The 25484-nt window shown below is 41.5% G+C and overlaps 1 protein-coding gene across 2 annotated transcripts in view; it reads right to left on the bottom strand.

The window, feature by feature from the left end:
* The window catches only part of PLEKHG1 (pleckstrin homology and RhoGEF domain containing G1), a 215895-nt gene that overhangs the window by 172816 nt on the left and 17595 nt on the right, over positions 1 to 25484 (bottom strand). Inside the window, exon 2 of one of the 2 annotated variants that reach the window (XM_074948609.1) lies at positions 3334 to 3438. The exons of the other annotated variant lie outside the window; for it this stretch is intronic. Within the exon in view, the coding sequence (XP_074804710.1) occupies positions 3334 to 3361 (28 nt within the window). The 5' untranslated portion in view covers positions 3362 to 3438. The remainder of the gene's footprint in view (positions 1 to 3333; positions 3439 to 25484) is intronic. 2 annotated transcript variants of the gene reach the window in all.

The raw sequence follows: 25484 nt of genomic DNA, 5'->3' as shown, positions 1-25484 counted from the left end.
TGCACAGAGTTTTGACTTAATAAATAAACTGCAGGGAAACTGCTGATACACCAGCCTGGCTGGTGTGTTTTATATAATTGCAATGGTTTTGTATTATTAAGGACAGTTACAAACTACTGCAGTAAAAGGCTTATATAAGAGCTCCTCACTTATACAAACTCATGTAGTACTCAAAACAGGCTTTTTCAGAAATAATGGTTTGAGTTATTCTCCAAGGAACAACAGTGGAGACCAACTAAGTTAAAGGAAAAAAAGAGTCAGATATTGATATTTGGGCAGATGCACAAAGACAAATTAGTTTCTATAAAAGATTGAAGGAAAAAATAAAACTATCCATCCTTTTGATCATGTTCAATGATTTATGGGCTTTTGTTGTATCACTGATGATCACAGACCGTATGCTATCAGAAACTGTACACAGCAGAGAACATAAAACAGTCATGGGTTAAAACTTCAGACAAGCTCCATATGTCCAAACGCTGATTCTGTTTGCCTCCCAGATTCGATCTGGGCAGTTCACTGGTGCACAAGTTCATGCCTTCTCCCCCACCAAGATATTTTGGATATACATTAAAAGAGAAGGAAATAAAAAACAGACTAATAACACACTGCATACTAACTTCTAATCTGCCTGAATCAATGGCCTCAATTTAAATTGAGACATTTCCTGTAAAAGCAACATGTTATTTATCAAACTACTCCAACAAAAGTGCAACTGTTGAAGTGTGGTTTGCAAATATATTTCCTGAAGCTGAAGTTTGCAATTATCTACAGACCTCACTGACTGATTTTCTTGGGGAAGCCAAATCTCCCTCCACACATTAGTTTCACATACAGTGGACATCTACACTGCAATTAAAAACCCAGGTCTTGAGTCCCCAATTTAGCAAAGTACTTCAGCACATACTAAAGTATTTTGCTAAATGGGGAGGAATATAAGCACATGTTTAAGTGCTTTGCTAAATCAGAGCTTTTCTCAGCTGCCATTACAATGAATGTGATCCTGGAAGTGTTTCATATTGATCAGAAAGATGAGAGACATGGTTCCATTGTTCTAGATTCTATGTTAAGCAGTTTTAAAGACCACTGTATGTAAAACTAAAACCACATACCTTGTGGGAGTTGAATAAAAATAATCTCAACAGAACCTGGATGTCAGAGAATAAGTTTGACTAATGAAAAAGCAATTGAGTAAAAACTGAATTAAGTTTAAAATAGTGTTGTTCTCCAGCCAAAGGGGGGTGGGGGGGGAGCACAATCTCTGTCATTCTGTAAATGAAGTTTCTTATCTCAATATGCTTACCTAGAAAATCTAGAGTTATTGCTCAACATTGTATGGCTAAAACCCCACTTATTACTTGCCCTGTATGAGAACACTAGTTCTATTCAAAAAACATATGGGGCGGGGGGGAAGAGGGATTACATCATTTAAAATGTTATATTTGGGAAGGTAATTTCCTTTAGCTGAATGCCCTTTTCTCTTCTCCACATCAGTTTAAAAACACAAAAAACAAAAACACAACCATGATTGAATATATTAGCTGTTTAAAATTAACTATCAAACACACCATGGAGTTAGATGCACTGTGCATATTGACAAGGTTTCATTTAACTTTTTAGGAGCTTAAAATAAATGAGATCATGAAGGCTGTGCCTTAAACTACAAAAACACGGAAATTCACAGTTCAAACTAAAAGTGTCTTTTATTTATTCCAATTGATATGGACAGTATACAAGACCAACCACACTTTGGAAATATTTTAGGAGATCTTTTGGGTTTCATCATTTCCTTCAAGTTCTTGAAACTAATAGTTAATAATTTAACTTTTGTAACAACTGTATTAAAAAGCTAAATAAAATACTTTGGTGGAGCTGTATGCTAGGTGGCTTTTAACAGGGTAGGGAACATCAAAAATCTAGTAATCATGATATTTAAATCCATATTCAGCCAATCCAAAGAAATCTTTCTGCACAATGATTTGATAATTCACTACAGAATTATCTAGGTTTTGTGGATGTATTGCTGGGTGACAGTAACGAAGCATCTTTACTTGTCTCACCTTATAATTTTGGAATGCTTTTAGTTTCTCCAGTCTGTTCTGACTTCTACTTTCTAACAGATATTCTTCACTTCATACACAGATAACAAGGCCAATTTTCCCTGTTCTATCTTTAACCCCAAAACAATTTTTTTCTTGTCTGCACCAATCTGTATGCATGTCAGTTTTATTCAAATTCCCTTTTCACCTTCTTGAGAGTTGCACCCAGTCTCCTTTTACCTGATCAGTCCAGAGACAACCCTTGTACTAAATTTTGCTGCTTTGATTGGAATGCCAGGATTACGGCCATTGAATAAGGATGCCTTGCCTTTTCCTTTGCCTACCATTTTCAAAATATGTCACATCTTAAGTTTTCCATATGGCTCATTACAGTCACTTATTCCAGAGCGTATGCAGTTGGGAACTAATCTGAAGAAGTGCCAAGCATGCACAAATCATTGTCATCAACTAAGCTGTGTGTATTCAATTACTTTAAAAACAGGCCATTAATTTAGGTCTTGAAAAATACAGGAGAAAGGCTAACGGCAAGCAAAGCATCATGAAAAATAATCTGTTTCCCAATTAGGCAACAACCCAAAAAAGGAAAGTATCCATATTTACACTCCCTTGAAAGTTTGCATGTACTGTATTAAAAAGTGTACTTACAAAACTCACAGAAAAGGCCAAAGAAATGAATTTCATCAAGTCTCTGTATATAAAACTAGAGCAGGGGTCGGCAACCTGCAGCAAGCAACTGATTTTTACTGGCACGCTGCTGCCAGCCGGGGTCCCAGCCGCTGGCCCCACTTAGCCCGCTGCCTGCCTGGGTGAATGGAACCCTCTGGCCAGCAGTGGGCTGAGCGGGTCCAGTGGCCAGGACCCGGTGGACAGAACCCCAGACCGGTGACGGGATGAGCTGCTCAGCCCACCGCCGGTCTGGGGTTCTGTCCGCCGAACCTGCTAAGCCTGCTGCCGGTCTGGGGTTCCGTCCACCGGCCCCTTGCCAGCCGGGGTCCCAGCCCCACTCAGCCCGCTGCCAGCCTGGGTGAAGAGAACCCCTAGCCGGCAGCAGGCTGAGCGGGGCCGGAGGCCAGGACCCCGGCTGGCAGGAGTTGGCGGAACCCCAGACCAGCAGCGGGTGAGCCGCTGCCAGTCTGGGGTTCTGTCTGCCACCCCACTCAGCTCGCTGACAGTCTGGGGTTCTGGCTTCCAGCCCCTTGCCATCCGGGGTCCCAGCCATCAGCCCCGCTCAGCCTGCTGCCGGCCTGGGATACCAGCCACAGGCCCCACTCACCTTGCTGCTGGTCTGGGTTTCCAGCCATCCGGCCCCATGCCAGCCAGGGTCCTGGCTGCTGGCTCCGCTCAGTCTGCTGCCAGTCTGGGGTTCCGTTGGGGACCCCTGTAAATGTAAAATTTATTACTGGCACGCGAAACCTTAAATTAACGAAGACTTGGCACGCCACTTCTCAAAGGTTGTTGACCCCTGCTCTAGAGCCAGACATGTACAAGCAACCACCTGGCATGCGTCTTTCAAAGGCCAAAAAGGTCATTTTTCATAACATATACATTTTCATGGGCCCAGTGCAAAAGACAACTAGAGCAGGGGTTCTCAGGACAAATTATTTGCGGCCACCAACTCTTGCTGGTGGCCGCTCTCACACTTTTTCCTAAAATACTTAATTAGCTTTAGGAAAAACAAAAATATGCACAAATAAATATGCACATATACATGTCCAAATCAGAGTATTTTATTTATTGCTAGCTAATAAATCTGTTGTGAAAAGAGATATTAACAAAACATACAAGTATCACTTTTCACAGTAGACTTACTCAGCCCTGGCAAGTTTGGGGACAAATTAAGCCCTGGATGGGGTATCGGGGGAGGCAGAAGGGGGCTGGAGCCCAAGGCCCTGTGGCCAGAGGACAGAGCCCAAAGACACACAGCTGGAGCCTGGGGCCGGAGCCTGAAGCCCTGCGGCCAGAGCCTACCGCCCTACCACCCCAGGGCTGAAGCCCAAAGCCTGAGTCCCACCATCCCTGGGAAGATGGGGAGCCTGGCTGCCTGCTCCTCCAGTGTTGTGCCCCAGGTGTCTCCAGAGGGGGCAGGGCCCAACCCTTGTTGGCAGTCCCAGCAACCAACACCCAAGGCAGTGTATGCAGGAGCACCAGAGAAGGCTGTGGCTAGAAGAAAAGCCCCTGGTGACCACATTTGAAAAAAGCTGAACTAGAGTCAGTAAATTAACTCTACATTTTCTACTTGGCAGCACAATGCCATACCACAGGGCTGGATGTAAAATGCATTCTATCCAGTTTTTTTAAATGTATGTAGATACAGAATTAGACTGCAAGGTTCAGATTGAACAACACTTGAAGCACCTTCCCCAAGGAGAACATGCTTTAGATCTTAATCAGTGATATGATCTAGTGTTGGAAATACAGTAGAAGTAGAAAAAACAGAACTGTGAGTCGAGAAAAGTAAATATTTAAGACAATGTTTCCCAACTCAATATGAAGGGATTGATCTTAGTTAGCCCCAGAAGCATTAGTGTCCCACAGTTAAACCCAGTGAATTCAGATTAAAATATCTCTTCTTCCATTTTTCAGGGTACAAGCAACTTAAGTGAAACCTTTCCAGAGTAGCCACCCAAAATTAATAATGAAGAAATGAATTAAAAAACCCAAACAAACCACAGCCTAACTATGGTAGTAATTAAATATTAATTTTTACATAACTGTATTTATATATTTGTCTGGTTTATTCAGACATTGAAGTTTAATCAAAGTACTGATTTATTAAGTAAAACCATAATGGAATTCCAGTAATGCTTCCAGTTATGTAATCCCATTGTTGGTATATAAGAAAGCCTAATAATTTCTAATTTTTCTGATCTTTTCCACAGTTTATACTATAAGAGAATTTTGGCACATACGGTACATAATACTGACACTAACTTTCAATTAAATTAATCAGTGGAAGGCATAGCTGAATTCAGGGCCGTCCTTAGGCATACGCGGCTGCATAAGCCACCTGAAAATTTGGGGCACCACTGGATCTTAGTGTCTACCCTCCTGGCTCTTCCTAGCCCAGTTCTGACCCTTCCTGCAGGCTCCCACAGCTGGCTGCTGCAGCCTGGTGACTCTTACTCCAGAGGGAATCTAGTAACTTAAAAGTGAAAAAGCCTGCCAGACCTATTAGCACAACACTGAAACTGTTAAAGAGCCATTCAGTGGTAATGAAGCCATTTAACAGGCATTTGCCAATCCCCAGTATATACTGGTTTCAGAGTAACAGCCATGTTAGTCTGTATTCGCAAAAAGAAAAGGAGTACTTGTGGCACCTTGGAGACTAACCAATTTATTTGAGCATAAGCTTTCGTGAGCTACAGCTCACTTCATCATATACTGTCAGTCTCTGAGCAAAACAGTTGTGCATTACTGTAATATTTACTCAGAACAGGTTAGTCTACAGGACCTTAGTTTAAAATGTGCTTTAAAAACATTTCATTAGTGAAAAGAAAAGGAGTACTTGTGGCACCTTAGAGACTAACCAATTTATTTGAGCATAAGCTTTCGTGAGCTACAGCTCTACCGGCTGTTACTCTGAAACCTTTCATTAGTGAGTTGGTGAAGATTATTAAAAAAAAAAAAAAAAAAAATCACATCTCTAAAAAATCCTTGCATAGATTTTTAGATGCATAATCATCTTTAGCCTTAAATGCTTGGATCTTCAGACATATAGTGTTGTAAATAAATCCTTCAAAAAACCACCCTTATCTAAAATACACATTTTAATTTTAATTACTATAGTACAAAAAAACATGCTTCCGAAGTCTTCCTGTCCTTTCTCCCTTCACCCTCTTCCCCCCCCACCAACACCTGTTAAAGAGAGCCCATAAAGGGACAACACCCCTTTCCTTCCAGATAGCTGGACAAAGAGTTTCCTTTTCTTTACCTCTAGCTGACGAACTAGTTTTAAGAGAACCCTCCAGCAAAATCAGTACCTAGTAAGATATAAAATCCTTTGTTATGCCTAAAATCTTTGGAAACATTTTTGAAAGTTGGTGAAATTTCACACACATCTATTCTTATGGAGATCACACAAAGTAAATTAGCCCTGGTCTACACTAGGAGTTAAGGTCAAATTTAGCAGCGTTAAATCGATTTAACCCTGCACCCGTCCACATGACAAAGCCCTTTTTTTCGACTTAAAGGGCTCTTAAAATCGATTTCCTTACTCCACCCCCAACAAGGGGATTAGCGCTGAAATCGGTCTTGCCGGGTCGAATTTGGGTTACTGTGGATGCAATTAGATAGTATTGGCCTCCAGGAGCTATCCCAGAGTGCTCCATTGTGTCCGCTCTGGACAGCACTCTCAACTCAGATGCACTGGCCAGGTAGACAGAAAAAGGCCCGCGAACTTTTGAATTTCATTTCCTGGTTGGCCAGCGTGGCAAGCTGCAGGTGAGTGCAGAGCTCATCAGCAGAGGTGACCATAATGGAGTCCCAGAATTGCAAAAGAGCTCCAACATGGACCAAATGGGAGGTACGGGATCTGATCTCTGTATGGGGAGAGGAATCTGTGCTATCCATTCCAGTTTTCAAACTGCCAAAACATTTGTCAAAATCTCCCAGGGCATGAAGGACAGAGGCCATAACAGGGAGCCGAAGCAGTGCCGCGTGAAACTTAAGGAGTTGAGGCAAGCCTACCAGAAAACCAGAGAGGCAAACGGCCGCTCCGGGTCAGAGCCCCAAACATGCCGCTTCTATGATGAGCTGCATGCCATTTTAGGGGGTTCAGCCACCACTACCCCAACCGTGTTGTTTGACTCCTTCAGTGGAGATGGAGGCAACACAGAATCAGGTTTTGGGGACAAGGAAGATGATGATGGGGTTGTAGATAGCTCACAGCAAGCAAGCGGAGAAACCGGTTTTCCCCGACAGCCAGGAACTGTTTCTCACCCTGGACCTGGAGCCAGTACCCCCCCAACCCACCCAAAGCTGCCTCCTGGACCCGCCAGGTGGAGAAGGGACCTCTGGTGAGTGTACCTTTTTAAATAGTATACATGGTTTAAAAGCAAGCGTGTTTAATGATTAATTTGCCCTGGCATTTGCGGCCAGTACAGCTACTGGAAAAGTCTGTTAATGTGTCTGGGGATGGAGCGGAAATCCTCCAGGGACATCTCCATAAAGCTCTCCTGGATGTACTCCCAAAGCCTTTGCAAAAGGTTTCTGGGGAGGGCAGCCTTATTCCATCCACCATGGTAGAACACTTTACCACGCCAGGCCAGTAGCACGTAGTCGGGAATCATTGCAGAACAAAGCATTGCAGTATATGTTTGCTGGCATTCAAACAACATCCATTCTTTATCTCTCTGTGTTATCCTCAGGAGAATGATATCATTCATGGTCACCTGGTTGAAATAGGGTGCTTTTCTTAAGGGGACATTTAGAGGTGGTCGTTCCTGCTCGGCTGTTTGCCTGTGGCTGAACAGAAATGTTCCCCGCTGTTAGCCATGAGGAGGGGGGTGGGGTTAGCCACATGATGGGGGGAGGCAAAATGTGACCTTGGAACGAAAGCACATGTGCTATGTATGTAATGTTAACAGCAAGGTTTACCCTGAAAGAGTGTACCCATTGTTCTACAAAATGTGTCTTTTTAAATACCACTGTCCCTTTTTTTCTCCCCTCCACCAGCTGCATGTGTTTCAAGGATCACAGGATCTTCTCCTTCCCAGAGGCTAGCGAAGATTAGAAGGCGAAAAAAAATGCACTCGTGATAAAATGTTGTCTGAGCTCATGCTGTCCTCCCACGCTGACAGAGCACAGACGAATGCGTGGAGGCAGAAAATGTCAGAGTGCAGGAAAGCACAAAATGACAGGGAGGAGAGGTGGCGGGCTGAAGAGAGGGCTGAAGCTGAAAGGTGGCAGTAGCGTGATGAGAGGGGGCAGGATTCAATGCTGATGCTGCTGGAGGATCAAACTAATATGCTCCAGCATATGGTTGAGCTGCAGGAAAGGCAGCAGGAGCACAGATTGCCGCTACAGCCCCTGTGTAACCAACCGCCCTCCTCCCCAAGTTCCATAGCCTCCTCACCCAGATGCCCAAGAACACGGTAGCCTCCGGCCACCCAGCCACTCCACCCCAGAGGATTGCCCAAGCAACAGAAGGCTGGCATTCAATACGTTTTAAACTTTTAAAGTGCTGTGTGGCCTTGTCCTTCCCTCCTCCACCACCCCTCCCAGGCTACCTTGGCAGTTATCCCCCTATTTGTGTGATGAATTAATAAAGAATGCATGAATGTGAAGCAACAATGACTTTATTGCCTCTGCAAGTGGTAATTGAAGGGAGGAGGGGAGGGTGGTTAGCTTACAGGGAAGTAGAGTGAACCGGGGGGGTGGGGGCAGGGGTTTCATCAAGGAGAAACAAACAGAACTTTCACACTGTAGCCTGGCCAGTCATGAAACTAGTTTTCAAAGCTTCTCTGATGCACACCGCACCCTCCTGTGCTCTTCTAACCGCCCTGCTGTCTGGATGCGCGTAACCAGCGGCCAGGCGATTTGCCTCAAACTCCCACCCCACCATAAACATCTCCCCCTTACTCTCACAGATATTGTGGAACGCATAGCAAGCAGTAATAACAGTGGGAATATTGGTTTCGCTGAGGTCTAAGCGAGTCAGTAAACTGCGCCAGCGCACCTTTAAACGTCCAAATGCACATTCTACCACCATTCTGCACTTGCTCAGCCTGTAGTTGAACAGCTCCTGACTACTGTCCAGGCTGCCTGTGTATGGCTTCATGAGCCATGGCATTAAGGGGTAGGCTGGGTCCCCGAGGATAACTATAAGCATTTCAACATCCCCAACGGCTATTTTCTGGTCTGGGAGTCCCTTCCTGCAGCTTTTGAAACAGACCAGAGTTCTTGAAGATGCGAGCGTCGTGTACCTTTCCCGGCCATCCCACGTTGATGTTGGTGAAATGTCCCTTGTGATCCACCAGTGCTTGTAGCACTATTGAAAAGTACCCCTTGCGTTTTTATGTACTCGCCGGCTTGGTGCTCCGGTGCCAAGATAGGGATATGGGTTCCGTCTATGGCCCCACCAAAGTTAGGGAATCCCATTGCAGCAAAGCCATCCACTATGACCTGCACATTTCCCAGGGTCACTACCCTTGATATCAGCAGATCTTTGATTGCGTGGGCTACTTGCCTCACAGCAGCCCCCACAGTAGATTTGCCCACTCCAAATTGATTCCCGACTGACCGGTAGCTGTCTGGTGTTGCAAGCTTCCACAGGGCTATTGCCACTTGCTTCTCAACTGTGAGGGCTGCTCTCATCTTGGTATTCTTGCGCCTCAGGGCAGGGGAAAGCTAGTCACAAAGTTCCATGAAAGTGCCCTTACACATGCAAAAGTTTCGCAGCCACTGGGAATCGTCCCAGACCTGCAACACTATGCGGTCCCACCAGTCTGTGCTTGTTTCCCGGGCCCAGAATTGGCGTTCCACCACATGAACCTGCCCCATTAGCACCATGATGCCCACATTGCCAGGGCCCATGCTTTGAGAGAAGTCTGTGTCCATGTCCTCATCACTCTTGTCACCGCGCTGACGTCGCCTACTCGCCCAGTTTCGCTTTGCCAGGTTCTGGTGCTGCATATACTGCTGGATAATGTGTGTGGTGTTTAATGTGCTCCTAATTGTCAAAGTGATCTGAGCGGGCTCCATGCTTGCCGTGGTATGGCGTCTGCACAGAAAAAAGGGACAGAACGATTGTCTGCCGTTGTTCTGACGGAGGGAGGGGCGACGGACAACATGGCTTACAGGGTTGGCTTACAGGGAATTAAAATCAACAAAGGGGGTGACTTCACATCAAGGAGAAACAAAAACAACTGTCACACAGAATGGCCCCCTCAAGGATTGAACTCAAAACCCTGGGTTTAGCAGGCCAATGCTCAACCCAATGCTCAACCCACTGAGCTATCCCTCCCCCTGGTATTTCAGGCACAACTGAATCTCCGTTAAACTTTTCAAGGTGCCCCTGACAGCCCTCACCGAAATGATAGTCAGCCGTTGATTTCACAGAGGGAGGGAGGGGGGAGCAAATGAATACAAAATAAATCTGGTATATTTCTTGTTTTGATCCACTCCATCTATCTTTTAGATCTTTGGCTGGCAGCAGATAGTGCAGTAGGACTGCTAGCCATCCTCATCTCCTGCCTGCTTGCCATAAGACAGTACAATAGGACTGTCGGCAGGACTAAAGAGAATGACCTGGTCGAGTCACCCCTATTTTAGTCCCTGCACCCATATCTGCTCAGGCGCTCCTGACCGACCTTACTGAGGCGGCGAGGAGCACCTCGGACATGACGACAATGGCTATCAGGCCTATTGCACCGTCTGCTGCCACAAGGCAATGGGTTGCTGCTGGGTAGCAATGCAGTACTGCGTCTGCCAGCACCTAGGAGAAGTACAGTGACAGTGAGCTGAGCGGGCTCCATGCTTGCCATGGTACGGTGTCTGCATAGGTAACTCAGGAAAAAAGGTGCGAAACGATTGCCTGCCGTTGCTTTCACGGAGGGAGCGAGGGAAGGCCTGACGACATGTACCCAGAACCTCCCATGACAATGTTTTTGCCCCATTAGGCATTGGGATCTCAACCCAGAATTCCAATGGGCGGCGGAGACTGCGGGAACTGTGGGATAGCTACCCACAGTGCAACGCTCCAGAAGCTGATGCTAGCCTCAGTACTGTGGAAGCACTCCGCCGAGTTAATGCACTTAATGCACTTAGAGCATTTTGTGTGGGGACACACACAATCGACTATATAAAAACTGACTTCTATAAATTTGACCTAATTTCGTAGTGTTGATATACCGTGTTCCCTTTTTCTAAAGGCAATGAACATTGTTATGAACACACTAAACCTGTGACTGATTAATTTAAAATAATGTCTGTTTCATGTGTTAAATATGTAATAATCTTATAAAATCAGTTCTGAAATACTGATTAAGAAAATGTAAACAGAGAAGAGCTGCATCACGTATTCCATAATATTTAATGTTGTATTCAGCAAGACAGCTAGCTGACTCACCCTTACTGCAAAGTTTTCGCAAATAAATCTGACAGACTTCAGGGCATATCAAAAAACCTGTGACTGGCATTTTTTATTCCCAAATTTAGTGCTTTTAATTAGGTATCTTCTGCATGTCCAGTCGTCACCATCTGGCCTGCAGCGGGAAACATGCTCCATTTTCTTTAGAAAGAAATTGCAGAAGAGTGTTTTTTTCAAATGTCATTTGCTTCATTTGGGTTCAGGGATTTGGCTGGAAGGGGATGAGTGGGGTGGGGGAGGGAACAGAGGAGGGAGACAGTGGGGAGACAGCGGGGCATGGGTGGAGTGGGGTGGGGCCTGGGGCAGAGCAGGAGTGGAGTATGGGCGGGGCCACAGGCAGAAGAGGTGGGCTAGGGAGCTAGCCTCCCCAAGCAGCAGCTTCACCCACCGCCCATGACAGCAGGTAAGAGCAGGTTGGCTCCCGCACACCCAGCACGCACTGCAGTCTCCTTAGGCAGGGGCTGTATTCACAGAGCCAAAGGCGCCACACATTCTGCATGAGGGAGAGGATAAAGGGGGTCGCTGTGGGGAACGGAGACTCTCCTCCGCCATGAGGTGGGACGGGCATCTCTGTATCCTTTGCTGCCTTGTCCCTCCCCCCTCCCACGGCCTGTGAGCCCGGGCTGCCATCAGGCATAGGGGCACCAATTTAATAATACTGCATAGGGCCCCATAAATCCGAAGGACAGCCCTGGCTGAACTACACAGGGAGACCACAGAGTCATCTACCAGTTGTGAGATCACATCAGTATATTCATCTAAACAAAAACAAAAAACAAACAAAGAACCACCACACCCTTAAAATTTCAAACACACAGAGAGCCAGTTATTTAACTGCAGTTTCATGTGTCTTGTCTCATCAGGCAAAGTCTGAATATGAGGTGTTACAGCTTTCTTAAAATATGGGAGCTTTCTGGGTCCTCAGGAAAGGAAAGGAAAAAGAAAGAAGCATTTGCTTTCATTAGATTCAACTTCATGGCTGTTTCTGCAGGATTAGCGCATGTTTCCTTTCACTTTTTCTATATTCCCATCTCAGCCTTCTCTCCATTACTATCTCCACATCCATTGTAGTACTTCCCATGGTATCAGTGGGCTGATGTATCATATGTTGCCTTATTGAAGTTCTCTTTGCCTCTTCAGTGCTGACCCAATAAGGCATGCTAATTTAACAAGTGTCACATCAGTCACAAGCTCCTCATTTTCCTTACTTTTTCTTACCCTGGCCCTTCCCCCCTCCCTCACTGGGGAGGCAAACTGCAGAAAAATGAACTCTTTTTTACCCCTTGGCCTAATAAGTTTCACAAAATTAAACCAGCTCAGGAACCTTCTTTAAAAACAAAAACAGGAAGATATTCATGATCTCTCAAATGCAGAAGGCTATGTGCACTAGCCTACCTGTATTCCACTAAACTGCTCTCTCTCCCTGTGTGTGCAGTTATTGGACTCAAGGTATTTCAAGAACAGCCTTTGAAATGAATCACGTCTCATGTTAACAGAAACATTTTCTAACTCTCCATTTGGAAAAGTTTCTGACCAAGATTTGAACTCTTATGTAAAGCTTCGTTGGTGTTTCCTTTTCTTGTGTTAGATTGTAAAGTGCCACAAGGCACAGTATAAATAATACTGCCCAGCTCCTTTTTAGTGCAACGATGGCAAGACATTTCTCAAACGGTACCTCAACAAGACGTACAATTTTGAAGTTCAACCCGCACCAAAGCCTTTACAAATTCTCTAGAGAACCCTAACATATCAAATTTAAACAGGGGCCCTTTAGCCTCCCAAAGGCAATGGAATTTATAAAAGAGAATTTTAACTCAAACCAATACATTCCAATACAATTTTAAATTTTTTAAAAAAGCTATTAAACTCATCAAGAAGCACTATTAAATATGTTACAGTATCTATGCTTAAGAATTAAGTATAAGTGAAAGTGAAGGAGGGAGACAAATTAATGGACGCTGAGCCAATTTCAGCAAAGCTACCTCCGAGGAAAGCATAAAGTCTATTCCATGATGCACTGTGCTCCTGCAAAGCCTATCATGGCTGAAAAGGGACTCAGCCCTGTCCAAGGCAGGCAGTATTTCAATCTAGAAGCAGAGGTTTTGCTGGGGAGCGTCTATCTGCATGCAGGCAATCACATTTAACTTCTGCCGGGACTCCACAGGGAGGATCCTGCTGGCAGGAGGCTCTGAAGAGAGCCACTGAAGAGGCACATGCTCCAGCTGTCCAAGTCACACCCCTCTTTTCAGTGCATACCACCCATTTTTCACTGCACAGTAATGCACTGAACTCTTTATAGGGTTTTGCCGCTATTTTTGCGGACAAAAGCAAAGGCTGCCAACTTGGGACTGCTGAGACAGCATAAACCCTTCCATTGGTATTTACATCCGTGGTAATCCTGGCCCACATTGCTAAAAGTTATGTTTACTTCATGATATTTCTATCTGAAAGAATAAATTAAACATCAGGTTTGGAAGGGGCCGGAGGGGGAGTCAGCCAGCCTTATGGTTATGTAGTCCAAACTACAACACCACAGAGTCTTGTCTGCACTAGAGAATTTTGGTATTGCAAACAGACTCCTCAAATATACCAGATTTTGGCTGAATCAGTTTGCCTGTTCTACTACACTGCAAAAACACCCCATGGCCTCAGAGACCCAAGTTCAAATCTAACTGCTGACTCTTTCCATGCATTTCACAGCCCTCATTAACGAGCAAGACCCTATGCACCAACCCTAGAAGGCAGTCAAATACTGATTTATTTGTAAAATCTGGGAAAGGAGGCTGAGAGAGGTTGCACAAGATCATTTCAGGCAGGATTGGGAATAGAACCCACAGACAAATCCAATCTAATTAACCACACTTCTGGAAGGTGTGTGTCAATGAGACAGGCATTGGTTATCCTGTTTCTAATCCCTGAACCTCACTCATCTCCCAGAGCCAGGGATCGGAGGCCAGGTTTCCTAATCCCCAGCATTCTACTGCTGTTTGGTAAATAGTTGTGTAACCCCCAGCTAAATACCTGTCTAATTTAACTTCAGTAGCTGGTGCACACGAAGGATAACAATTATTCCAGCAGAGGTCTGGGTTGGGGATAATCCTTCTGATGATCTATGTAAGGGGTCTTTATGTTTACATATGAATGAATTTGTGCAGTTTTTTTTTAAATGTTTTATTTAATTCACACAGTGACAAAACACTGTTTAAAATTAAAAACCATTCTAATCATTCAATCGTGGTATGACATGCAGCAAAATACATGAGTTCCATATTTGAGCCATCTGTCACAAATTTAGAATGCTGGTGTCACACATTGCCAAGTTTAAGATTGAGCATTAAGATTGCAAGCTTTGTTGCGAGCACCTGCCATTCTCTTAACACAACGTGTGTTCTTGCACAAAAGGAGCCTGAAATGATGCACAACTGTTGCCAGAACTGTTGTAATTACACTTGCACCAGATTGGGTCACTCTGCACCAATGCAGTGGCTCCTGCAGGGAAAAAGCAATTTGCAGTTGGTCCTCCCTATATAAGTCATATTTGGGAAAAAAGAAAACCCAAAAGAACCTTGTTACAACATCTCTTCAACTCTAGATTGTCACAGCCACAAGTCCCTGCTTTGAGGACCCAGGTTGGGAACTGTAGGTATCCACAATCCATTGGGAGTGCAAGAATCGGAGAAAATGCTGTTTGTGGATATGTCAGGCAGATTTAATGCTAGCCAAAATGGCTGCTGTAGCCACATGATACCATTAAAGGTTCAATTAAAGATTATAGCGCCTTCAGGCAGAGACAGTCTTTTTGTTCTGCATTTGTACACCACCTAGCACACAGAGGTCCTCGTCCATAACTAGAGCCCTGAGCCTTTGCAATAACACAACACAATTCAAAAAGCGGGTTTATTTATTCTTGACAGTGCAATTCTCAAGTGTAGGCGAGGCTCTTGAAAGTAGCAAAGGTCAGCACCATAAATAATTCCTTTAAGATGTAGTTCAGAACCCTGTGACACAGCTTTTTAACAATGAAGTTGTTCTGACTGATAAATTCCTAGAGGAAGGTATGAATTAGTTTGCAGTCTCTTCAATGGCCACCCACACTGCCAATGTCACAAAAGTTTTCTTTTCAGCTCAACACCAGCAGCGAATAGGTTCAGAAATGTCAATTTCAGAAATGTCAATTACATCCTATTTTCAAACAGTTGGCAGTTTATATATGGTGAGCGGGGGAGAGAAATCTTCTCAACATGTGAATATTCAGAACACTGCACTAGGCTGCATAAATGGTGTTCATCCTTAGAGATGCTCAGCGTTTCTCAATTCCCATTGAAATGCATCACAATTCTAACAAGGAACCAAGGCCAAGATTTTTGAAAAAGTTACTAGCAATTTTGAACGCCCGATTTGAGATACCTTGCTGAGGGTGGACGTTCAGCACTTTCTTAAAATCGCCCCTTTCAGATGTCTCACGTTGGACACCCAAAATTACTAGTCATTTTTTAAAGCTTTGTAAAAAAAAGTTTAAAAATTGAACTAATGTATAAATCAATACAATACATTGCTTCTGTTAAATTGTTCTTATGACTTAGCTTTATTTGAGAAGAATGCATGGTGTGAAAAAAATTAAGACAGATTTGATTTACAGATTATATTAATCATATGATAATTAAGTTTTATGTTTGCTTAGCTATAAGATGTGTTTAAGCTATTGTATTTTTAAAAGTAAACTGTGGACAAGCTGGACAGACAGACGTTGTTCTGGATTAATCTAGCTAATAACTGAAACCATTTGTCCAAGTCAGTTGTTTTTAAATTAATAGCACCACTCAGAACATTTTCCCGTAACAATCATCGCTTCTCCAGAAAGCGAAGCGAATTCTCTATAAATCTGTATCCTAGTTTAATGATTCAGTAGACTTTTCTGGAAATACAATACTGTGACTCCACATTTCAGAGACCTGGCTACACAATCATATGAACAAGAAGCTGTTCGCTGATTTATATTACTTTAAACCACCTGTTTTGTTACATCTCAACAATATTTAAATGTCATCAGAACAAAGTGTTGTTTCCACTTCAGTCTCCTCCCCCCAGAGTGATTCTCTCAAACATCTAGAGCAGGGGTGAGCAAACTTTCTGGCCCGAGGGCCACATCTGGGTATGGAAATTGTATGGTGGGCCACGAATGCTCATGAAATTGGGGGTTGGGGTGGGTGAGGGCTCTGGGGTGGGGCCAGAAATGAGGCATTCAGGGTGTGGGAGGGGGCTCCGGTCTGGGGTAGGGGTGCACGCTCTGGGTTGCAGGAGGATGGGACCAAGGGGTTTGGAGGGCGGGAGAGGTAACAGGGCTGGGGCGCAGGGTTGGAGCGCAGGAGGGGATCAGGGGTGCAGGCTCCGGGTGGCGCTTACTTCAAGCAGCTCCCGGAAGCAGCAGCATGTCCCCACTCTGCCTCCTACACAGAGGCACAGCCTGGCTCTGCACACTGCCCCATCCGCAGGCGCCATCCCCGCAGCTCCCATTGGCCCCATTTGCTGGCCAATGGGAGCTGTGGGGGCGGCACTTGGGGGGGCAGCGTGCAGAGCCCCCTGGCTACCCCTACATGTAGGAGCTGGAGGCGGGAAAGTGCCACTGCTTCCGGGAGCTGCGTGGAGCAAGCCCCCAACCCTGTTCCCTGGCAGGAGCTTGAGGGCCAGATTAAAAATGTCTGAAGGGCCAGATGCAGCCCCCGGGCCATAGTTTGCCCACCCCTGATTTAGAGTAACTGATCCAATAGTGCACCCACAAAACTCATTTACATCATATGCTGCTAGGTTACTGGAAACATACCAATTGAAATAGTTTTTATTGTTTCAACTGAAAAAAGAATATATGAATTAAAAAATATGGAGGACATGAAAGAGCACTACAAATTTAAACCTGGAATGTTCAAATGGACAATTCATTTAGGGTGACAATTCATTTAGGTTAGGAGGTTTGAAATAACTATACAACCTACAACCAGAAGCTTAAAACCCAGCAGGGATAACTTATCACTTTATCCTTCCAGGCATTATAAGGAACATGAGTTCATGCATATACAGTTCAGATCTGGATCCAAAGTTTTCCAGAAGTGCAGGTTATGCCTGATATCTACAAAATTTATTGTACCTTGCCACATAAAGTTTTGTTTCTTTTATTAGAACTTGAGAAGATGTCCTGTCTGTTCTTCATGGACATTAATAAATCCATAGCAATTTTCTTAACAGAGATTTGTGTTATCTTCCATCCCCACTATTGTTCAACATACTATGCAGCAATTATCCACCTGGTTGCTCCCCTTCACACAGGGGTTAAACATTTTACAGAAGCCGTACATATGTACTGCAGTTTGTAAAGCACTTTTCATCTAGTAAAGTCTCAAAAGTGCCATATAAAAGCAGAATGTGCATTCTAAAAGTTCTGTGAACATGCTTTTTCTAACAACACCTTATCTATAGTACAGGACAAATGTGACAATGTCACCTGTAATGCACTACTCTATTCAAAAACCAAGAAGCTCTGTTTGGTTGCCACTCTCATTTCTCTACTTCCTAGGAAAGATTTTGGGACCAATTTCATGATTTTTCAACTTTTGGGACTGGCAATTCTGTTCACAGTATAAACATATTATATATGGTCATACATAGCAGCATACAAGTCCAAAAGAATGAAACTGCGGAAAACCTGACAAAAATATTGGAAGAACTCCACTAAGTTGGGATTTCTCATAAAAAAAAACAAAAAAGCAGAGACGGGGGGGAGGGGAGTTGGACAATTCTGGTTTCAGCTAAACATCCACAACAATTTAAAGAGCAGAGAAATATAAAACATGTGATGTTCCAGTTAGACAATTCTGCTTCTCCCTGCCCCACCAAAGTTCACCACAAAATGTCAGCAGGTTTAAGTAATCATAACACAAGACATTACTACTCTAAAATTCTTTGAAGTTCAGGCAAAGCTGAATAAATAAATCAAAGCCAATTAAAATACTTCTGTATTTTCCTTTCTCCATCCTCAAGGATACTTTCTGAAAAGTATCTTCAGTTATCAAAATATCCTAGCTGCATGACTGAGCCTACCATTGTAGAATGTCGTTCGTAAGAAAAACAAATACTTCAACAGAAATTAAACACACTGAGTAATATCAACTTGTTGTGCAGAGTACAGAATACACTCCTTTGGGAATTTTATTGTCTATTCTTATTCCAACTATGGAGTCCGGATAAGATGGCCATTGGCACCTTAAAAATATCTGCTTAAATAGCATTTTAGCAATCCATTTATTGCAACAATGGGGTTGTGCATGAGAACTTGCAAGTGAAATTGGCTCTCTTATTTTAATCATTCAAGCTGAAGGAAGTGCAAAAAGCTAAACAGTACAAATTGTAGAAAGTAAAATCAGATTTTTAAAATTATTTCACTTTTAATGATTGAAGATGTCATTATAGGTAAGCATTCTATTTTTCAAATAGAAAGACTAAAACATGTACTTCAGTCTGGAGTGGTTACTTCAGTAAGGAAACAACCCACAAAGTCTCAATGCAAGCACATATACAATGTGTTTATTGCTCTGCAGAGGATATCTTCTACAGCCCCCATCCCAGCACATGGATAAGGAAACTCCATACACTTAAAGCTAGAGTACAAAAAATATACAGTAGAAAGTCAGAGTTACGGACTGACCAGTCAACCACACACCTCATTTGGAACCGGAAATATACAATCAGAAAGCAGCAGAGACAAAAAAAAGGCAAATACAGCACAGTACTGTGTTAAATGTAAAGTGCTAAAAAAATAAAGGAAACTTTTAAAAAAGATTTCACAAGGTAAAGAAACCGTTTCTGTGCTTGTTTCATTCAAATTAAGATGGTTAAAAGCAGTATTTTTGTTCTGAGTAGTAAAGTTTCAAAGCTGTATTAAGTCAATGTTCAGTTGTAAACTTTTGAAAGAACAACCATAACATTTTGTTCAGAGTTACGAACTACTTCCATATACAAGGTGTTTGTAACTCTGAGGTTCTACTGTAATCATACTATCTTTCCTACCATATATAACTATGTACATCACAGTAATAATTTTTATATACAATCTCCTGACATGAGATCACTGAGAGACAAAATATGATTTGACAATATATAGTAACGAACTCCATTTTGCATAATTGAATGATATAGACAAAATGACTTTACAGCAATAACTTACATAGGCCTGTGGGGTTGCATCACAGCCAGATGCTGTGAGGAAGGAGGTGGAGTGATGGAAAGAATGGGCAGGAGAGCCTGATCCTGTGGGATTCTGGACTCCTCTTACAGGGTGCTGAGTGCCCTCAACTTCCATTTACCCCAGCGGGAGCAGAGGGAATTACCCCTTTGCATAAGACAAGGTGGGTGAGGTAATATCTTATTAGATCAACTTCTGTTGGTGAAAGTGAAAAGCTTTTGAGCTTGCCTGATTTCGAGCTTACACTGAGCTCGAAATCAGGCAAGCTCAAAAGCTTGGCACTTTCACCAACAGAAGTTGATCTAATAAAAGATATTACCTCACCCACCTTGTCTCTCTCCAATATCCTAGGGCCAACACGGCTACAACAACACTGCAAACAGCAATGGACAATATCTAATGTTGCCCTTTACAGGAGGCACTCCACACCTCACTAATGTACACTGATATATATGAACAGCTAAATGATTATTGATCCAGAAAAAATGTGGAAGGGATGAGGAAGATAATGCTTTCATAAAACAAATTATTTACATCTTACATTTATCTATTCATCCATCTTTTATTTCCTTGCCCTATGATGATGACAGTGTGTATATTATGTTCAGTACAGACTTGTGATTGAAGTCATCTCCGCTTCTCGAAGTCTGCTGGACATTTCTGGGCACAACAGATGGTCACTACTATAATAAATCCACCCTTATTCATAATTAATTCAGTAGCAAACTAAATTAAATGGACTAATCCTCATTTTATAAAGAAGTCATTGTCTTATCCAAATTGAGGCACATCTGTTAGGCTATTAGAAGACACAATAGAATCAAACATTATATTGCATTGTTTAAAAGCAGGTATAATGTAACTGCTGATAAATATTGTTATACAAGCCAAACATTAAACTGTGAACCTGTTTCTAATGCAAACACGCAGAAAAATTTGACTAAGTTTTTGATTCCACATTTTAAATAGAATTGTATCATATTTCAACAATGATCATTTACACAAAATGATCAAAAAGTTCTCTGTTCCACAATCATAAATAGTGCAGAGATCCTTTTGAAAGGCATCAGCTTATTTCTCTCCATTATTTGTTGCTGGCAATAGAGAACGATGTACAATACAGTTTAGACACAACATAACTTTTTTAAACAAATCCCCCTTTAAAAGTCAAGTCTAACTTTAATGGAATTTGAACCAGATCCTTAATTTCTTTGATGGATCATCACTGAAAAAATGTATGGACATCAAAGTGCATTTTAAACAAAAAAGTTTAATAAAGGAGTATTTGCTTAGTGCCAAAAAAAAAAAAAAAAAAAAAAAAAGGGGAGACTCTTCTAAACTCAAAAAGGAATAGGAAGAATTCACAGTAAAGAAAAACAAAAAATTTTCCGACTAATTATGCATTGATATTTGTTTAAAGAAGCTGTTCAATTCATTCTTTAAACGTAAGATTTCAAAGACCAACACATTTCCTTAGTTTAAATAAACACATACCAAAGTTATAAACCAATCATAATGTTAAAATCTACTCTCCATATGTACAGAAGAGACTTTTCACTGCAGCCCTATACTTCAACATGTTGGATACCTGAAAATACTTTTGGAGGGTTTCAGAGTAGCAGCCGTGTTAATCTGTATCTGCAGAAAGAACAGGAGTACTTGTGGCACCTTAGAGACTAACCAATTTGTTGAGCATAAGCTTTTGTGGGCTGCCCACGAAAGCTTATGCTCTAACAAATTTGTTAGTCTCTAAGGTGCCACAAGTACTCCTGTTTTTTTTTTTTTTTTTTTTGGAGGGTTAAAATTTGTCTATACTGGAAGAAAACTTGAAAATACACCTGGTAATGTGTGGGTTTTTTTTGTTTTTTAAAGTATTTATATGGTCTCAGATCTGCTTTGAAAACAGAGTTAGAGGTCAGTTTTCCATAAAGTTCTTGTACATTTAGATTGCAAAACAACACAGAATATTAGTTTCTCTTACTAAGTGACTTCACATATCTAAATTATATACAATACACACTGGCTTGAATTATAGGTTATCACAATAGCTTGGGGAAAGCACCTAAGGCTAAATTCATCATTATAATGTTTAAGGGGATGGAGGGAGAAATTATCCTCTCCTGAGGGACACAGTAGTTATTGCTCCTGTCATGTTCCATGCTGGCACAATTCCGAATTACAACAGAGGAACAGGAACAAAACCAAAACCATAACAAACCTCTGATGTACTACAGCTGTGCAGTTACATAGATATGTACAGAGAGGCCTTATTTTTCCACGTATAAAATACTTTCTGAAAAGTCCTCCAAAACAGAATAAAAAATATTTATTTTTAGTAAAAGGTCAAGAGAAGAAAATATAAGTTTCCCAGAAGGAAAATGTTTAATTTCTTCTCCAAACTGAACTGCTGTTGATATAGAAAGAGATTAACCTCTGTTTTTAAGATGTGCTCCTTACAGCTCCTTTACCCTAGAGATACATACCACAAGATTTTGTTAAAAGTGTTCTGTTGAGGTTACTTCAAAAAACAAACGTGTTTTATTATATACATGTAGTAAATACATACATCCAAGGTCAGTTTAAAATGCTTTATTTTAATCATGCTTGGTATAAGGATACAAATTACTGCTACAAGATGCATCTATTTATTTAAAAATATATTAGGAAAGTTTACATTTGCTTCCAAAGTCAGGATACCATAACAGTAAGGGCATTTTAGCTAGTGTCTGTACTGGAGTTTGAACATGTAAAATATTATTAGTAGGGCTGTCGATTAATTGCAGTTAACTCACATGATTAACTCAAAAAATTAATTGATATTAAAAAATTAATCATGATTAATCGCACTGTTAAACAATACTAACGTAAATTAAATATTTTTGGACTTTTTCTACATTTTCAAATATATTGATTTCTATTACAACACAGAATACAAAGTGTACAGTGCTCGCTTTTTATTATAAATATTTGCACTGTAAAATGATAAAAGAAATAGTATTTTTCAATTAATCTCATACAAGTACCATAATGCAATCTCTATCATGCAAGTGTAATTTACAAATGTAGATTTTTTTGTTACATAACGGCACTCAAAAACAAAACAATGTAAAACTTTAGAGCCTACAAGTCCACTCAGTCCCTACTTCAGCCAATTGCTCAGACAAACAAGTTTGGTTACAATTTACAGGAGATACTGCTGCCTGCTTTTTGTTTACAATGTGACCTGAAAGTGAGAACAGGTGTTCGCCTGGCACCTTTGTAGCCGGCATTGCAAGGTATTCACATGTCAGATATGCTAAACATTTGTATGCCCCTTCATGCTTCGGCCACCATTCCGGAGGACATGCTTCTATGCTGATGATGCTCATTAATAATGTGTTCATTAGATTTGTGACTGAACTCCTTGGGGGAGAACAGTATGTCTCCTGTTCTGTTTTACCCACATTCTGCCATATATTTCATGTTATAGCAGTCTCGGATGATGACTCAGCACAAGTTTATTTTAAGAACACTTTCACAGCAGATTTGACAAAACACAAAGAAGGTACCAATGTGAGATTTCTAAAAATAGCTACAGCACTCGACCCAAGCTTTAAGAAACTGAAGTGCCATCCAAAATCTGAGGGGGACGAGGTGTGGAGCATGCTTTCAGAACTCTTAAAAGAGCAACACTCCAATGCAGAAACTACATCACCCAAAGCACCAAAAAAGAAAATCAACCTTCCGCTGATGGCATCTGACTCAGATGATGAAAATGAACATGTGTCAGTCCGCTCTGCTTTGAATCATTATCAAGCAGAATGCATCATCAGCATGGACACATGTTCTCTGGAGTGATGGTTGAAGCATGAAGGGACATATGAATCTTTAGTACATCTGGAACATAAATATCTTGTGATGTTGGCTACAACAGTGCCCATGTGAACACCTGTTCTCACTTTCAGGTGACATTGTAAACAAAAAACAGGCAGCAGTATCTCCTGTAAATTGTAACCAAACTTGTTTGTCTGAGCAATTGGCTGAAGTAGGACTGCATGGACCTGTAGGCTCTCAAGTTTTACATTGTTTTATTTTTTAAACGCAGTTATTTTTTGTACATAATTCTACATTTGTAAGTTCAACTTCCATGATAAAGAGACTGCACTACAGTACTTGTATTAGATTAATTGAAAAATACTATTTCTTTTGTTTTTTACAGTGCAAATATTTGTAATAAAAATATAAAGTGAGCACTGTACACTTTATATTCTGTGTTGTAATTGAAATCACTATATATGAAAATGTAGAAAATATCCAAAAATACGTTCTATTATTGTTTAACAGTGTCATTAAACATGCAATTAATCAAGATTTTTTTTTGTAATTATTAGGGCTATTGCTCTATACATATACGTAAAAGTTATACTAGTATAATATTTGACACACAAATGTCTCTCTCAAGTTTTAAAAACTAACTCCAATATGTTTTAAGATGTGATATAGATATAAAAATGTACGGTGTAACAGTGTCTCTAAGGGACTGTTGAAATGGAATTTACAAACACTTGTAAGTTGTACAAATAGATATCAATTAATTCTATGGGTTTATCCTGTATTACTTGGCTGGTGCCATGACTAATATTTAGCTACATTGTAAGGCTTGCCAACAGATGCAAGATAAGTCTGAAATCCTGTGGGGAGAAGCTAAATGTTTAAAAGGCATGACAGTTGTGAGGCATGAATAGAAAGTCTACAACTCGCATTCAGAAAGCAAGGGGACTACTTAATTGTTTAAACTACTCTTGGACAATTTAGTTTACAGAAAATTGGACCAGCTTTACTACTAGTAAAATAGAAACGTCCACATTTTTTGCTGCTTCTTTTTTTCCTGGGATATGAGAACTACCCTTTATGAAGCTTGATCTTAATATTTCATCCACACTTCATCCAGTTATTTGTATGCATTTGACTGTAAATGACACAGTAATGTTTCTGAGATAATAATAATTCACATATGTAGGAGCAAGAGGTCAAGATAACAGACTTCATTTATGCTAGTAATTATTTTGTATTGGCTGTAATTTTATATTGTGGGGGGAAAGAGTCAGGCCACTGTTTAGAAGTGAATAGCAAGAGAGAGATGGGTAAACTTCTGGTGTGATGCCACATTTGTTTATTTGTTTTGTTTTCTTCCACCACAAAAATCAGGAAATTGAAGTTCAAGATCTACACAAAAGCAAGTGAAGTGTTCAGAAGGGAATAAACTTCATACAAAGATGGACAGAATCACATTTGTTTGCTCAGTGGCATTTCATTCTTTTGAGCCCTGCCTTTGAAGTAATAGCGGGCAATAACATGAATTCACAGGTGGCCGAAGATTTGTGCATATGTATACACAATTTCTATGCCTTCCCCAAGATACGAGTATGAATTTTTAACAGGAGAAGCCACTACAAAAAGTCAATATTTGCAAACTGATAACACACAGTACCATTAATATCGAATATAAACTTACCGGGGGGGGGGGGGGGGAGACGGTGTAGGGGAATGCAGTAACTCCAGATGACACTATTTCATAACTCTTGGCAAATGTTGAAATTTTTTACACAGTGATCCGTGTGTTTCATAGTTGTGTGTGTGTGTGTGTGTGTGTGTGTGTGTGTGTGTGTGTGTGTGTGTGTGTGTGTGTGTGTGTGTGTGTGTGTAAAAATAAAATCCAAGCATTATCCTGCACTGTACTAGACTTTCCAGAGCACTGTCTGCACAAGTCTCTCCTGCTCTGCTCTGGTTTTCCTACCTGCAACTACATTTGATCCCTGTTTTGATGGAACAGCAAGGACATACAAAACAATTCTGTGTTAACTGTAGCACAAGTTGTTTATAACATCTTTAAAAAGCTATTTTTCCATGTATGTGGAAAGTACAATATAGTTATTCTTGTTCTGTAACAGTTCTCCCACTTTTCACATTGCCTCCACCACTGCAACTGATTCCACACTATTATTTGCACAGTTTTCAAAAGACAGTGTCATGGGGCTTACTCTAATGATTTTTGCCTAAGCTCTTTTCAGAGAGTTTTGAAATTTGCTAGTGGCACTACATATGCACAAGCCACAGGAGTATT

The sequence above is a fragment of the Natator depressus genome, chromosome 3 (assembly GCF_965152275.1).
Source record: "Natator depressus isolate rNatDep1 chromosome 3, rNatDep2.hap1, whole genome shotgun sequence".
In the NCBI taxonomy this organism is placed as follows: Eukaryota; Metazoa; Chordata; order Testudines; family Cheloniidae; genus Natator; species Natator depressus.
Note: the sequence above shows the minus strand (reverse complement) of the source record. Positions and strands in the feature narration are given on the sequence as shown.